Source organism: Bombina bombina, chromosome 4 (assembly GCF_027579735.1).
Source record: "Bombina bombina isolate aBomBom1 chromosome 4, aBomBom1.pri, whole genome shotgun sequence".
Taxonomy (NCBI): Eukaryota; Metazoa; Chordata; class Amphibia; order Anura; family Bombinatoridae; genus Bombina; species Bombina bombina.
In genome coordinates this window covers 610,883,130-610,901,345 of record NC_069502.1, presented here as the reverse complement: position 1 = coordinate 610,901,345, position 18,216 = coordinate 610,883,130, and the positions used below count along the sequence as shown (strand labels likewise).

Genomic DNA, 18,216 nt, shown 5'->3' with positions numbered 1-18,216 from the left:
GTGAATATGCAGGTGTCTAATGATGTTATAATGTGTGGAAAGGTGATAACTAAGCGCCAACTATATAATGCAACAGACCTCCAGCTCTAATAAATTGGCACCTAGTTGCCAAGGGTGGATTCAATTTTAAGATTGGATATCAGAGCGCCAAACAACGTAGGCAGGGTCTATGGGCAGATAGTCAAATACCAAAGGTAATAATAGGTTGAAATAATATGATTTAATACATAAGATAAAAAAGTTGGTACATTTAAAATTATACAACAATTAGTCATGGATCCATGTTACACTTTAAAATATATATTGAAACACTAGGAACAATTTAAAAATGCTTGTAGAACAATTAATAGCAACAAAAAAAAATCTAACAAATAATGTCTATCGCATAAACTTAAATTCTAATATGTGAATGCTAGGAGCGCTTATGCACACTCTATTTATAAAAACAATGGGTTACAATGCACAGGTGGATAGATTCCAGGTTGCTTGAAACCAGTGGGTGTGAAATGTAAGTGGCTCCGAATTGGGGTTTTGCCTTTGTGTTTATCCAAAATTGTGTAAATCCTAACATGTGGACAAAAAATGTTACAGGAATGTCTAGAACCTGAATTCAAAATATAAGACCTGAGGTTGTGCCTATGTGTTTATCCAAAAAGGGTGTAAATCCTAACAAGTGAAAAAATGTGAGAAAAATATTGCAGGGGTGTGTGAACCTTATTATCAAAATAAACAATGAATTCAAAATAAAACGATATACAAGTGAATTTTGGACAAATCAAATAATGCAAACATAAAGCATAAATAGAACCAAAAAAAACAAACAAAAAAAAAACAACAGCACACTTTAATGTGTGTTCAAATGTGTTTCTGCTTGCAAACTGTGATGTGAACAAATATCTATTATAAACACTGAATAGTGGCAAAACTTTGTGATTGGATTGAAATTGAACACAGGCTCTAAATTGATACCCTAAAATTCAAATCTAAAGGGCTCAGAGTTGCTGAGCTAGATATAAGGGCCTTGCTCAAAGAGCCTCAAGATGTTAATTAAAAGAGACCATATAACAACATTGGGTTAAAAAACAGAAGATATAACATAAAATACTTAAAAGTCCAAATAAATATTCAAATTGGATAATAAGAATTTTGCTATAGTCTATCTCAATATGGATCCCAACTGCTGATTATGTAGAAATCTTCTTGGGCGGTAGTTAACAAATAATTCCAACTTGCAATGTTGTCCCTTACCTGCCAAAAAAGGAAAGGCAAACAATAGTGCAGATGGCTTCTTAATGTGATCACAATTAAAATACTCGTTACCAGTCAACCGGTTTCGGTCTCCACTGACCTTTCCACTGACCTTTCTGTTTTTTAACCCAATGTTGTTATATGGTCTCTTTTAATTAACATCTTGAGGCTCTTTGAGCAAGGCCCTTATATCTAGCTCAGCAACTCTGAGCCCTTTAGATTTGTATTTTAGGGTATCAATTTAGAGCCTGTGTTCAATTTCAATCCAATCACAAAGTTTTGCCACTATTCAGTGTTTATAATAGATATTTGTTCACATCACATCACAGTTTGCAAGCAGAAACACATTTGAACACACATTAAAGTTGTGCTGTTTTTTTTTTTTTGTTTTTTTTTGGTTCTATTTATGCTTTATGTTTGCATTATTTGATTTGTCCAAAATTCACTTGTATATCGTTTTATTTTGAATTCATTGTTTATTTTGATAATAAGGTTCACACACCCCTGCAATATTTTTCTCACATTTTTTCACTTGTTAGGATTTACACCCTTTTTGGATAAACACATAGGCACAACCTCAGGTCTTATATTTTGAATTTAGGTTCTAGACATTCCTGTAACATTTTTTGTCCACATGTTAGGATTTACACAATTTTGGATAAACACATAGGCAAAACCCCAATTCGGAGCCACTTACATTTCACACCCACTGGTTTCAAGCAACCTGGAATCTATCCACCTGTGCATTGTAACCCATTGTTTTTATAAATAGAGTGTGCATAAGCGCTCCTAGCATTCACATATTAGAATTTAAGTTTATGCGATAGACATTATTTATTAGATTTTTTTTTTGTTGCTATTAATTGTTCTACAAGCATTTTTAAATTGTTCCTAGTGTTTCAATATATATTTTAAAGTGTAACATGGATCCATGACTAATTGTTGTATAATTTTAAATGTACCAACTTTTTTTATCTTATGTATTAAATTATATTATTTCAACCTATTGTTACCTTTGGTATTTGACTATCTGCCCATAGACCCTGCCTACGTTGTTTGGCGCTCTGATAATGATGTTATAATCCCTGCTGGGGCTGACAGATTCCTCTTACCCTTACAGGTAAAAAGAGGTCAGAAATTAAAAACTTCTCTGAAACACTAATTTGCCTCTCCCATAGAATGCAAAATCTGGTTATAACAACGACCCATACTCCTATGGTAAATATTGGAACTATTCCAATGCATGTTACTGTGCATAACAATACCCCACAGGATATAACCTTATCCAAGGGAACTACCATAGGATATGCGCTGGAATCAAGTTATTAAACTTTTGGATTCCAGAATAATGTAATTGGGCTAATACCTGAAGGATACTTAAATGAAGAACAATTAATAGAACAATCGTTTGCATCTATTTACAATTCAGTCTATTTATCCCTTCAGCTCAGAGGAAGGCATCTGTAAAATTGAAGAAGCCTCTCTAGTATTTGATCAGTCGCTCAAAGAGCAAGAATACCCCAATACCCAGAGACATGGGGGCAATATAAATTATAATCTAGGGTACCTCACCTGTAGGTTGGAAGAAGTCTATGAAATAGGACAGCCTGAAATCTTTCTAGGATTTCAGCAAATAGTCGAAGAGCAAATATCTTTAACTAATGGCTGTTCCAGTGATGATAAACGCCAACAGCTACGAGAATTCCTGATGGAGTACAAGGATATTTTTGCTAGGGATTCTTATGACTGTGGGACTACAGACTTGCACATTGCAAGAATCCAAACAGATCCCAATGCACCACCTGTCTTTGTTTGTTTTTTTCAATTTTTTTTTTTATTTATAACCAAAGATACACTAACATCAGATATGTCAATTTCATATCACACAAGGTATTTCGAAAAAGATTCACAAAAAAAACCCCAATAAGCTTATATCTCAGTCAAAGTATACAGAAAAAGAAAAGAGATATGATACCAGCTTGACAGATATTTAAGCGATTAACTTAATATATACTTTATAGTTATGAAAAATTTTTACCAATATTTTGGTTGTATCTTTATTCTTAAACTAAAACAATCAGCAAGAAAAAAAAAGAAAGAGAAGGGGAGAAAAAGAAAAAGGGAGACCCCCCATGGGTCCTGCCCCCCCCTCCACCACCCATCAGTAGCTTACTACTGGATATTAGGTGTCTGTCGATATGGCCCTCAAACCCTTCTGACTATTAATATAATTCTCTATAAAGTGAGATCCACCCAGCTGGAAATAAATCCAATAATACTAAATCTGAAAAGCTGTTCGAGCTTAGAAAGGGATTTAATATATGTTTTTGCGCCTGAAGAATATATGTTTAAATTATGGGAAGCCAACCTAAAATAAACCTTTTTATTTCCCCCCCCCCCCGCTAATTGTAAATGAAATGATTCGAACACTATTTGATTTTGTACTTCCCTAATAAAAAATGAAAAGCTTGGGGCTATTTTTTCTTTCCAGAATTTCAATATAAGATGTCTAGTTAGAAGAATTATTGTATTTAACACATTTTTTGTAGAGACTGATTGTTCTTTAAGATTTTAAGAAAAATAATTTCTTCAGGCTCTAACATGATGTCAACATTAAAGATTTTATTAAGCCAGAAAACTGCTGGATCTTTGGACATTGAATAAACATATGTAAAATATCTGCTTTTGAATATGCACATCATGGGCAGGTAGATACATATATTGGGTACATCTTCCCAAGTTTATAAGGAGTGAGATAATTATTCAATAGTTTCATGTGAGATTCTCTCCAGCTCATTGAAATCCTGCACTTTTCTAATGCATTGAAACTCGCCTTCATTTTCTCTTGATCTATATCAGGAAAAAAAGGTATCCAGACATTACTCAGCTTATCTATATATATTTGACTTTGTTTAGCCAGCATTATATTATAGAGTAGTGAAATTGATGCAAAAAAAAAAAAGAGATTCAAGAGATCCAATTGTAGAAGAATCAAATGGCTTTATTAAAGGATAAAATCCTAAGGTATACCAGCACGGTAACAGAAAGACAGCTGGCCCTACTAGTTTCGGCGGTGTGCCGTAATCTAAGACCTGCTGTGTATTTACAAGTGGGTGTTTAAAAATAACTCTCTACACAATCATTGGCTACAGGGGGGTTAGAAAATACCACTCCCCCTTAACCCTTGCCTGGGTGGAAAAGCATGGAGGGAATTATCAACATAGATGTAAACAAATGTAATATAATACATAAGTTAAAATACATACATTGATAAGAGTCAAATTAATTAGAAAAGGGGGGGGGGGAGAAAAGTTTTAACATTAATAATCAACAGCTCAACATTAATAATATCACTAAGTATTCAACGGAATTCTACGAGATCTGTAGAATTCTCAAGAAATACTTTCCCATGTTATATGGGGACAAACAACTAAAAACAGTAGTGGAGAGAGGATTCAAATGTGTTTACTCCAGAAATGTCACATTAGGAAACATCCTATCTCCAAGTCAAATACCACAGAAAACTAGGCCCACCACTTGGCTCTCTGTAAATGGGACCTATAAGTGTGGGGTCTCAAGATGCAAGGCCTGTGATTTCATCACAGAAGGTAGAAATTTCTACTCTTGTGTTACCAACTATACATATGAAACAAAGGGTTGCATAAAATGCTCAACTAATTATGTAGTTTATGTTATTGAATGTGTTTGTCACAAACTACAGTATGTGGGCATGACGTCTCGAGACATCCGTACCAGAGTACGGGAACACTTGGGCTATATTAGGAACGAAAAGACATGTTCAGAACTAGCCAGACATTTTATTGAAATTCATCATGGAGATGTCAGATCTTTCAAGTGGCGGGCAATTGAGGCCATTAGGAGACCATCTAGAGGTGGGGACAAAGATGCTATTTTAGCATGCCAGGAAGCATTCTGGATTTTCAGACTCCGCACTCAGGTCCCTAATGGCTTCAATTCGGAATTTTATCTGATCAATCACTGGTGCTGAATATAGCATTATTGCTTTTTCATCTACTGTATAGTCAACATCTACACTGGTAAACAACATTCAGAATATTTAAGGCATTCACACATTTTTTGAGAAACCCAATCCCTAATTTTTTATAATCAAGATAAATACCACATTACATTATGTTGGTTTAGGTCCAATCTCATGTCTCCATATTCATACTGTTAGGGCTTTTTTGGTTATTAGCTTTGATTAAATATATATTGTTTATGCATTGTATTTTGATTGTTCCTGTATTGGTAAATATGTGGGTACCTAGATATTCATATTTGAGAAGTCTTATTTTTGTCTCTCTTATGTTTATAACTTCAATGGTTTATCTCTAGTACCCCATGATGTACCACTACATTTGAGGAATTTCTTTCACTAGACTGCACCTTTTGTATTGGTCTTCTAGCATAACCAGGCTCTGTAGTTGTCTATGCTATAATGTTTTCTTGTCTTGCTGAATGGATTGTATATACATCAACTGTATACTTCAAAATTTTCAATTTGTTTATTTTGCTCGCTATTGATTTATTCAACTATTGTACATATTTGTATATATTTAATCCATTTCTGGTAACAAAACTATTGTTATTTTCTTATATGACATGCAGCTCTAGCTGTTGATTATTAATGTTAAAACTTTTCTCCCCCCCCTTTTCTAATTAATTTGACTCTTATCAATGTATGTATTTTAACTTATGTATTATATTACATTTGTTTACATCTATGTTGATAATTCCCTCCATGCTTTTCCACCCAGGCAAGGGTTAAGGGGGAGTGGTATTTTCTAACCCCCCTGTAGCCAATGATTGTGTAGAGAGTTATTTTTAAACACCCACTTGTAAATACACAGCAGGTCTTAGATTACGGCACACCGCCGAAACTAGTAGGGCCAGCTGTCTCTCTGTTACCGTGCTGGTATACCTTAGGATTTTATCCTTTAATAAAGCCATTTGATTCTTCTACAATTGGATCTCTTGAATCTCTTTTTTTTTGCTTATATTTACGGACTACAAGGAGTCCGTTTACTCTCAAGAGCCCACAGAGCCTCTACTCCTATTGGTTTTTTACCTGCCGTTCAGTGTTCCCCCTTGTGAGAGCTGAAGATTCGACCGGCGCCGGAGCGATCTGATTGGATAAGCCTCACACACCCCCTCTAGGCATGTTCCGATGATGACGTCAGACGCCCAGAAGACTTGGGTGGCGCTTAGAGGAAGGCACGTCTAGTGTATAATTCCGCACAGGAGTTGCGGTTCACCGGGATGACGAAACCTGTGACCTGGAAGCTGCCATCACGTCTAGAGTGAAACTTACAAGTGAAGCTGACTATCAGTGGGGTGAGTGTAGAGGCTTATACCCTCTGTCTTTTCTTCTCATATTGATTGAATGTGAATTAGCTCCACCAGCGCTGAGATAATGGACTTGTGCTCTCCATGGGGATAACACACATTATAACACATATACGGCAGGTTCTTATTTTGGAGTACTTACATAGCCATCACTTTGAGTTACAGTGACTGTGAACCCTGGGGAATATTACTGTGTTCTAGTGAAATTGATGTAACTCCTGCTTGAAATTTTTGAACATATGTTCTAATATCTGACCAATCCATCATTCTACCCATGCCCCAACCTTTATCATGCACAAAATGTCTTATTTGTAAATAGGCAAAAAATTTGTTTCTGGCGAAATCAAATTGCTGCAAGAGAGATTCATATGATATTATGTGACCTGAGTCTGCTATGATTTGATGGATATCTTTCAAGCCCTTTTCTTCCCATGTCTTAAATACTTTCTGGGTGATACCTGGAATAAATTCAGTGTTCCCCCTTATTGGTAGATATTCAGTAAAAGAGTAATCTAACCCACTTAGGGCACAGAATTTTTGCCACGCTATAACTATATTATTAATAGTAGTTAAACTTTTTACCTTGTCAGGCATTTTTTTAGTTGGATTATGTAGGATAGCTTTCAAAGCAAACGGATAGATAATAAAACCCTCAATATCCGGTGATGAGAACCAACTAGAATCTGCCAACCAATCAATTGCCACTTTAGCCAGACCTGCTACATTGTACAGACCAATATTAGGTAATGCTAGACCTGCCGTACTTAGTTTTTGCATAAGTTTATTTAATGATATGCGCGCTTTACTACCCTTCCAGATACATTTTGTAAATATTGTTTGTATTTTACCTATGTCTGTTTTTGTAAAAGTAATGGAATATTCTGTAGTGGGTATAGTAACTGTGGGAAGACAATTGTTTTAATTAGGCTAACTCTTGCTGATATTGACAGCGGCAGGGACGTCCATATTCCTAAATCTATTTTTATCTTTTGAAAAAGTGTTTGGAAATTTAATTTGTACCAGTTTTGTGGGTTTTTATGTAGATGTATACCTAACTATGTTAACGACTCTACAACTTTAAATGGAATTCTTGTATACTAGATCTTGTCCTTTGAACCCACATTAATTCGCTTTTATCATAATTTATCCGATAACCTGAAAAAGTACTAAAAAAATTTAAACAAGTTAAAATTAGGGGAATTGAATGCCCTGTGTTATAAAGAAAAATCAACAGATCATCTGTATATAGTAGAACCTTTAATGTTTGAGTGGGCAGCGGGATCCCTCCATATACATCCCTTAACCATATAGCCAGGGGTTCCAATGCAATATTAAAAAGTAGGGGGAAAGTGGGCAACCCTGTCTAGTACCTTTCTTTAACCGGATTCCAGGAGTTAGTGAACCATTAATCAGTATATAAGATATCGGGTTTCTGTATATATTATGTATAAATTGAAGAAAATGTTTTTTAAAGCCAAATCTTTCCAGTGCATTAAACAAATATTCAACACAAAAATAAAATCAGTGCGCCAAAGGTCGAATTACTCATATATAAGTGACAAAAGTGAACTTGTAACCTTCAAAATATAATAATATACTGATTGGTAGTAAAATGACTACTCAAAAGTGGATATACGATATTCCCAGTGCAATAACCACACAAATAAAGTGCATTCAGTGCAATAATCAAAACGATATAGTGCATTAATGATACTTAATAACCAATCGTATGAAACAAAATGTCCACATAAATGTTCAAATCAAGTTGGATGACATAACAGATGGCAAATGGCAAGCAGCTTCTTCAAACAAATCATGTTGGTGGCCCAAGACGAGGTATCTACAGGTAGAGTGAAACAAAAGAAGGCGCCAACAATGTGCAAAATCAATAAGGCATGACACGTCGCTGCTGTAAGTGTTGTTATACTCACAAGATAGCAGACACTTGAGAAGTGTCACGAACGCCTTCTGGACTCTTGGAGTCGTCCAGCTAACTCCCACTCCTGTGTGGTATGGATACTGGTTTCGTAGCCTGCACGTCCTCTTTTATGTGCAGTCTGTGCTTTCCTGGATGATAATCGGCACTCCAAACTTGTGATGTATCAGGCAGGACTCCAGACCCAGCAAACCAGTAGATCAGACACACTAAACAAATCCAGACCAAACGCTGGAGAAAGTGTGTAATTGGCAGTGTTACCATATTAATAAAGATAAAATAAAGTTTGTGGCAAAAGTCTAAAATCAATAAAAAGACTTTATTTAGCACAACGTTTCTCGGTCAGTATGTGACCGTTTCCTCAGGTGCATATATGTAAAATAAAACACAATAACCACGAACTTATAACACCCTGTTCGGCGTCTTAGAAATCATACTGCGCTTGCATGTAGGTGTGTCCGCATTCTGGAGTTCCAATTGGAGTTATAAGCACCAATGAGGTGCTGTATACTAGACATACCTTCAAATTCACGGTGGTGCAGAAGTACTACTTCAATACAACTGAGATCGGTTAATGATTCCCAGTTAGGATCGCCAGTCCTCTAACGCTGTTTGGTGTGACTATCTATGTGTTGTGATGCAGTTAGAACTGCCAATTCGGATTGGGAGATTAGTGTGGATAAGGTAATTTTTATGATCTTTGTATAGCATATTATAACAAAGGCAAAGGAGAAGTGGTTACACTTATAACCGTGTGTGAGTAGAAATTGCCAAGCCAGGCACTGGGACTTAGGTCGATACACACCCCCCCAAACAGTACATATGTGAGCCAATATAAGAGGTGTACCTTGAGCACTGAAGGGAGAAATCCTGTGTATGCACGGAGCGATATCCGATGGCAGCGTGTCTGCCGACTTCTCTTACTTCCGCCTCTATGCAAAACCCGGTCTGCAGCTCTGTAAACGTCACCGCGTGACGTAAGGAGGGGGTGTGTGTGTTGACGATCTGTATATTCACCCGGCCCAGCGGTTAGTGAGGAGTAGTAACCTGGACTCAATAGCTGGTCAAAGCATTACGGAACAAAGGATGGAGTCCCAGGTTAAGATAAAACAAATTCTTTATTCGATTCTTTAAAAGTGAAGTTCAAGTGAGTCGCAGCTCACACGGACACAAAATCAGCCAGAAAAAGAGTGGAGAGATGAGCGTAGCACCAGTGGCTTACATGTTTCGGCTAAATGCCGTAATCATAGCCTAAGGTGCTATACCTGTGTAATCTTTAAAAAGGGTGAGAAGTGATTCAATTGGCTAAACACTTACAAGGATTAAAATGTACGCCCATTTCAACACACCTAGCATGCACATAGAAGTTAACCCTATACATGTCATAATATTTTAGAGCAAGGGGTAGTTTAATGTGAAAGGAGAGATACGAAATGTGAAAGTGTAAAGAAAAAGATAGTGAAAGAAATAAGGAATAGGAAAGAGGAAAGAGACTGAAAAGACAGCACATGAATTAAAGGGACAGACTAGCAGCGATATAGGTAATGTAGACTCGTTGTGGACTAGGGATACTTAGAATGCTCACATTAGAGGTTGTATATAACCACAATATACGAGGCAAAAATCAATGTAACATACTGATATGATAACTGATGTGAACATGTAAACAGTAAGCTGATATGGCCACATTATAAGCTTAAACTCGCACTGTCGCTAAAGCAAAAAGAGGAGAAAAGAAGAATAAAGAGAAGAGAAAAAAGAAAGAGAAAGAAGAAACCCGTAGAGAAAGAAAATAAAAAGGGAGAAAAGAAACGGATAGAGGGAAAATAGTGGGGAGAGATGTATATACATATAGCACATATATAAAAGTACATGAAGATACTTTCATATACACCCATATACAAATTGAGCTGTTGTATATAAAAGGAAGGCAGAAATATAGTGTACACAAATTTGATGCTATATATATGAATATATAAGGTATATAGGATTTATAACTATGCTACATGAATATGAAGAAACCACAATTGACTCCCTATGTGATAGATTATGCAGCTGTAGCTACACTATATAAAACATATAATACATGCAATAAAAGCATTCAAAACATGTGTTCATGAGCAACATCAAATTTGAGAATATAAAGAAAAAGAGAAAATTGTGTACACATGTATCTACAATTAGACACCTATGAAGACTGTCAGGGAATATAGGACTAAAGGAATATGTCAATGTAAATGAATAGGACAATAGAAAAAATTCATGTATATATATTATGAATTGTCCTATACATTGACATATATATATTATGAATTGTCCTATATATTGACATATAAAAATTTACTCCCAAAAATTGATCAGATCAAATTTGGAGTTTAGCCCTTGGGGAAGCCTGGTTTTTAACTGAAAAATCCAAAAGGTTTCACGTTTCGCTAGAACTTTATCTATATCTCCCCCTCTCATAGGGACTTTGGCTTTTTCAATAGCTGCCCACCTGCACTCTTTTTCTAGCATATTATAACAGCATAAACGTGTATAGTTTGATTCATAACCTGGTTCCTATAAATATAATTCAATGTGTCTATACATTTTAACTAATATAAATAATTTAGGAATTTACATTAAAGGGACACTAAACGCAAATGTGTTCTTTAATGATTCAGATAGAGAATGCAATTTTAAGAAACTTTCTAATGTACTCCCATTATCAATTTTTCTTCGTTCTCTTGCTATCTTTATTTAAAAAGCAGGAATGTGATGCATAGGAGCCGGCCCATTTTTGGTTGAGAACCTGGGTTATACTTGCTTATTGGTGGGTAAATGTAAGCCTCCAATAAGCAAGCACTATCCATGGTGCTGAACTTAAAATGGGCTGGCTGCTAAAATTTACATTCATGATTTTCAAATAAAGATAGCAAGAGAACAAAGAAAATTTGATAATAGGAGTAAATTAGAAACTTAAAGCTTAAAATTGCATGCTCTATCTGAATCATTAAAGAAAAAAAATTGCATTTAGTGTCCCTTTAACCCTTTTGTGACAGGGTTAAAGTGTCTACATCGGAACACCTGTTCCGATGTAGACAAATTGAAACTATGCAATGGTGCATACGATCGCGAGATTTCAATTATTGGATCGCATCTGGGGGGCGTCCCTACAACCCTAGGAACGCCCTCCAGACCGCGATCAAGTCCTTGAAGCACAGAAGGCTTCAGGACAGCCGTTTGTTATGACGTTCTATTCCGTCATAACGGCTTTAAAGCCCAGTATAAATATGACGGAATAGAACGGCATAACGGCGTTAAAAGGTTAATTTTAATTGTTTCGTATATGCATTTTATTGGGGGTTTGTTGTAAAGAATAATTATTAAATATATTGTATTATAACCCTAGTATAACATGAAACAAAAAAAGAAACAAATTCATGATTTAGATAAATCATACAATTTTAAACAACTTTACAATGTAATTCTATTATCAGTATTGCTTCATTCTATTGGTATCCTTTATTCAAGGCTGGGTTAGACACAAGTCCACAACAATAATGGGTGCTAAGGGTTTTCAGTATTCAGTCTAAGCGTGACGTTTGTTTGTAATTACATGACCACACATAATATGGATAGAGGTGACTGCAACCTAGCCACCAAATATAGTGATAAGTAACTTGGTTTAGAGTGGGGGTTATACAAGTGTGTGTAGTTTATAGGCCAAGTGAAGACTTGCGGGGGTGACAGATAAGAATGCCAGAGATCATGGAGCTAAAGAGAGTGTGGAAACAGTCACAGCAAATTAGAGGGTAGAGTGTAATATGTTTAGGTGGTGAGTAATGATTGTGCAGATAAAAAAATGAGTGTGGGGAACCAGATGAGTGTGCACAGTGGAACAATGAGAGCAAAAACGTGTGAGAACAGTATGATAGTGTGAGAGAAGCGTGGTAGGTACATAGGGAGCCATGCTAGAGTATGGTGAGCATTGAGAGCCATATGACAGATAGAGGTGGTTAGATAAGATGTAGGGACAAATAAAGAGTGTGAAGGAGCAAGATAAGAAGCTGAGAGCAAATGCACATGGGGGTGTAGTAGAATAAATGAGTGTGTGGAGTCAGATAAAATAGGGCTGGGCAGTAGCCAAATGAGTAGAATCGATGTGGCAAAATGAAACCTAGATGTGCATTTACACTGACCATTTATGCCAATTACAATTTAAAATAGACATAGAACATTTGTATCAGGTGGGCCAGCATGGAGAGAAAATCATGGTGTATTAACGTCTCAGTGTGACATTGCAGTTCTGCTCGAGTAATGAAGCACGAATGGTTGGTTGATTGGGGATTATTATATATCCTATAGCCAGCCAAATTCAGTACCGATAAACAAACCTATAATAGTCAACATACCATCAAGTGCCTTTTTGAAAGATAATATTAAACAAAGTTATACGTCATTAATATGTAGAGACAAACACGATACACTAAGCTAACACCGTATTATGGCCGAGAAACCCATCTAGACCGAGCTCGTCTGTTTGTGACTTTTACAACCTTTCTAAAAAGCATGTGATTCAGCGCGCACTTTCACCTTCCTGCTAGTGCACGTAACTTCTTGTTCAAGCCCGTTACTTTGCTTAGCTGAGCTTGCGCACGCCGATCACTGTTCCCTGTCACCTGATCACATACACTACAACTCTACTTCCGGCAGCTAGAGCCTAGAGAGGGTCCACGGTCTGGACGGTATCTGCTGCCGCTAAATCCTTCCTAGTTCCCGTGAATATGGCAGATACTGTGGTTGACACACGTCGACTGAATAGCAAACCACAAAATCTAAATGATGCATATGGACCGCCCAGCAATTTCCTTGAGATCGAAGTGATCAATCCGCAGACTGTAGGAGTGGGCCGGGGTCGGTTTACTACTTATGAGGTCCGGCTGAAGGTGAGCGCAGGTTGCGGGTAGTGTGGCAGACAGGACAATCTGGCTTGTTATTTTTCTGTATCACCAGTATGGGCGTTTGCGTTGTTTTGTTGCTTCCAGACATCTCCTGTTGTGTTCTATCCCACCCATGATTAGTTATTGCTCCTTGACACAGTTTTACCCCATCTGTTAAAGTATATCCTATTTACCTACTGTTTAATCTAAACTCAATCATTGCCACGATAAAACATTCCTGTCTAGCTTTAACCCCATTGGCTGCTGTTCTGCTTACTTTTTTTGCAATAGATACTGTACATTAAAGGTCAGTATACAATATAATTGTTATTGTTTTAAAATATAGATAGTCCCTTTATTACCCATTCCCCAGTTTAGCCTAACCAACACAGTTATATCAATATACTTTTTTACCTCTGTGATTACCTTGTATCTTAGCATCTTCTGACAGCCCCCTGATCACATGACATTTTATTTATTATCTATTTACTTGCAGTTAGTACTGTGTTGTGCTAAATCTTAACTCCCCTGGTGTGAACACAATGTTAACTATATGTCCCACATGACCTAGCAGTCTTCTGTTGTGAAAAGCAAATTAAAAGAGCCTGTCTGTGGTGGCTTAGAAACAGGCAGAAATTTAGAGGTTTAATTGTTATAAAGTATATTAATGTTGGCTGTGCAAAGTTGGGGAATGTGTAGTAAAGGCATTATCTATCTTTTTAAACAATAATAATTTTAGTGTAGACTGTCCCTTTAACTCCTATCTTGCAGCTCTATACTATGTGTTGTGTTTTTGTATTAGTGGATAAACACACTGAGGATAATTCTTGTGCACCTAAAAAACAAATCTAAGGAAACAATTACAAGAATACAATATACTTAAAAGGATATATAAAAATAAATAAATAATGGAGATGAGTGGTATCTCCTTGAAGAGAAAAAGTGCTGGTTACTGTGGCTTAGAATAGTCAGGTTGTGTAGCTCTAATGTGGTGTGTCAGGAAGATGGATGTTTGCACTGAGAATGGAGTGAGATTGTTGTTTCTTTTTTAGCTTGGGGTTTTATAAGTGATTTTAGATGAATGGCTATATGTTTGTAACAGGCATTTGTGCCTATTGCAAGAAAGGCATTCATATATTTTATAGTCAAAATTGAAATGCACAGACATTTTTTTTTCCTCCCAGTAACCATTTAAAGGGAAAGTCTAGTCAAAAATAAACTTTCATGATATAGATATATATTTAAAAATGTATCTGTAGAAATGTTACTTAAAGGGACATAAAACCCAAAAATGGTCTTTCATGATTTAGGTAGAATATAGAATTTTAAACAACTTTCCAGTTCACTTCTATTATCAAAGGTGCTTCATTCTCTTGGTATCATTTGTTTAAAGGCTTATCTAGGTAAGCTCAAGAGCAGCAAAGAACCTAGGCAATGCACTACTGGTTTCTAACTGAACACATGGGTGAGCCAATGACAATTGGTGTATATATGCAGCAACTAATCAGCAGCAAGAACCTAGATTATTTGCTGCTCTTGAGTTTACCTAGCTAAACCTTTCAGCAAAGGATAACAAGAGAAGGAAGCAAATTTAAATAATAGAAGTAAATTGAAAAGTTGTTTAAAATTGCACACAATTTCTGAATCTTGAAAGAAAAAAAATTGGGTTGCATGTCCCTTTAAGCTATTCAAAGCAGAAAACATTTAATATGAGGTAATTTTAGCTCAATGTTGGCATAAAGAGAGGGACATTGTACACTAGATTTTTAAATAAGGGTTTTGTAGAATATATATAGAATTTTGTAGTATATATATATATATATATATATATATATATATATATATATATATATATATATATATATATATATATATATATATATATATATATATATATATATATATATATATATATATTGTGTGTGTGTGTAAATCAAAACCCAGTTTGTAATGTAAGTCAATGGGAAGTGAGGGAGTTAGGTTCCAGGCCCCTCTCAAAATTGTCATAAGTAACACCTAATACATTATTTTTAAAGCTTTGAAATGAAGACTTTAAATGCTAAGCAGCATTATAAACGTAATAAAATAATCACACAACACAGAGTTCACTTGCATTTTTCTGCAAACATTTCTTTCTATGCATTACAATCTGGACTGATTTATAGACAGGAAGATCTTGTTCCTTTGAAATATGCTCGATAGCTCAGGTCTGGTTAAACTGATTAATTTCAGCTTGCTTGGCTTTGCTTCAACACAAGTGGACAGCTCCACCTATTGGATATTTTAATTAATGCACTGCTTCTCAATGCTTTTCAATAGCAGTCACATGACTGGAAAAAGGTTGTTATTCTGAAATGGTGTAAATTGAACCTTGTAAAACGAGGGCCACCTGTATGTGTGTGTGTGTGTATGTATATGTGTGTATATATATATATATATATATATATATATATATATATATATATATATATATATATATATATATATATATATATATGTGGTTGGAAATATAAGATAAGAAAAAAAGTCAGAAAAAAGGGATTCCATGGCCAGCACTATCCTATTTTAATACAATCTATACTAGGAAAGTATGGCACCAAGGAGACAGGTGAAAACAGGAGCACAGCAATGATTCACACATGCACACGTCCAATTACAAAACAAAACTCTTTATTGATCACCTACATATAGATTAAAAAGGCATACTGGTAATACCCTGAATGCATTTAGAATATAAAATGGTTTAAAACAGACCTATGGCCATAGGGGAAAACTATATGTCTATATACTTATACCATCACAAAATTAATAGATATCATACAGAAATGTCATAATTAACATGACATATAATAACGGTATAAAGAATACAGACAAAAATATTAGAGACAGATAATCTCCTCTGGTTATATATAGCTGTCGACAGACAATGCAGTTAGCAGCATGACACAAACAGTTAAATTAAATGTGGTCATTAGTGGATTCAAACAATGCATGCATATAAATAGCTGTTAGTGTATATAGAGATTGCATATGCATAGTCGTTAATGAATCAAGGCAGTCCAAGCATTCTTGCATACAACAATTTGCAATATTGCCCTGTAGTTGTTTAGGTTGAAATAAGGCAATATAGGATATAAGCAGTTCATGCAAATGTTGTTGTTAGATAAATAGGTGCAGACAGAGCTATATGTTAGCTAAAGCAGTTCATGCATATGTCATTCAGCTCCCTCAGGACAAAATCCTGTAGTCACAAATAGCTGTAAGTTGTTAGAAAGCAGTTTATGCAAATGTGGTCATTAGTAGAAATATAGCATTTCGTATGCAGATTCACAATCATCGGTATTTAGGGATAATCCTACTGAAAGATATACTTCCATCTAAGGGTCCCATATACACTCTCACCACCTCCTGGGCTGTGTGATACCACTTCGTAGTGCTTCTGCGTGACCTCCGTTGCAATAATCGTCACTTTCCAACACATCTCAGTAAAAGTTTTATCAGCTGCTAGACAGAAGCTCCTCTCCATATTGATCATTTGCTTTTACAATTAAAGAAGTTGGACTCTGAATTTTTCGGAGTAGGTATATTGCACTAATTATTTGGTGTTTAGCTACACAAACATAAGTCAAGCTCTCTCTTCCCCAGCCTTAATTGGAAATCCCGGTAAATTGAAGCACTAGAACAGAACACCCTAGGACCTGCGCCTCTACATCCACTATCTACACTTCTATAGCAGTCCTTGGGAGAGACTGATAGAAGGCAGTGGTCCACATAGAGGGGAGTATTTTTCTTGTCATTTCTATACAGATATCGTTTTAACATCTATAATATCTAGTATTGATTCAGTTTGTATATTAATCTTGGCAAAGAAGTCTTCTGTCCCTTCCTGCAAATGTTCTGGAATTAAAAGCAGTCTTACAGGCACTGCTTCACTTTCAAAAACAACTTCAGGGAAATTCAGTAAAAAGTCTGACCGACAACAGGACATCAAGGTCCTACATTTACTTTCAGGGAGTAACAAAGAGTTTACTAGCTCTCAAGGTAGTGTCACCCATTTTCATTTGGGCTCAGAAATATCTAAAAGGGATATCCGCTTCTCACCTTCCTGGTCTACAGAATGTTCAGGCAGATTATCTGAGCCGAGTTCCTCTTTCTCAAACAGAATGGCAGTTAAACACAAACCTTTTTAGGATGATTGTGGACAGATGGGGATTGCGAATGATCGATCTGATGGCTTCCAGACGCAATCACCAGCTGCCTCTATTCTTCAGTTGTCTGCCAACACCACAAGCTTTGTGAACGGATGCTTTCTCTCGGGTATGCAGATTCAACCTAATATGTCTTTCCACCACTCCATATCATTCCTCGTCTACTCCAGAGGATTCAAAGGGAAAAGCAACGTTTGTGGCAGTGATTCCCTTTTGGCCTCGCAGACCATGGTTTCCCCTGCTGTTAAATCTTTCAGTCGAACCTCCATGGCTCCTTCCACAGTCTCCAGACATGTTGTCTCCGGGTCCAATTCTGCATCCGACTCCTCAATGCTTGAACCTGATGGTAGTGGTTGCTGAGATCACAAGATATAGACAACAGAATATGTCAAACTTTACTTCAGGCTAGAAAGAATTATTACTTATGCAACCTATTACAGAGTATGAAATACCTTTTCAGCCTGGATGAGTCAACATAGTGCTTCTACAACCAAAATAGAATTACATCACTTATTGGATTTTCTTCAAGAAGGAT

The 18,216-nt window shown here is 36.1% G+C and overlaps 1 protein-coding gene across 1 annotated transcript in view; it reads left to right on the top strand.

Moving 5' to 3' along the window:
• The first annotated feature begins 13,208 nt into the window (after positions 1-13,208).
• SNX3 (sorting nexin 3) overlaps positions 13,209-18,216 on the top strand; it is a 184,372-nt gene continuing 179,364 nt past the window's right edge. The window contains exon 1 of the mRNA XM_053710608.1: positions 13,209-13,479. Coding sequence (XP_053566583.1) covers positions 13,318-13,479 — 162 coding nt within the window. The 5' untranslated portion in view covers positions 13,209-13,317. The remainder of the gene's footprint in view (positions 13,480-18,216) is intronic.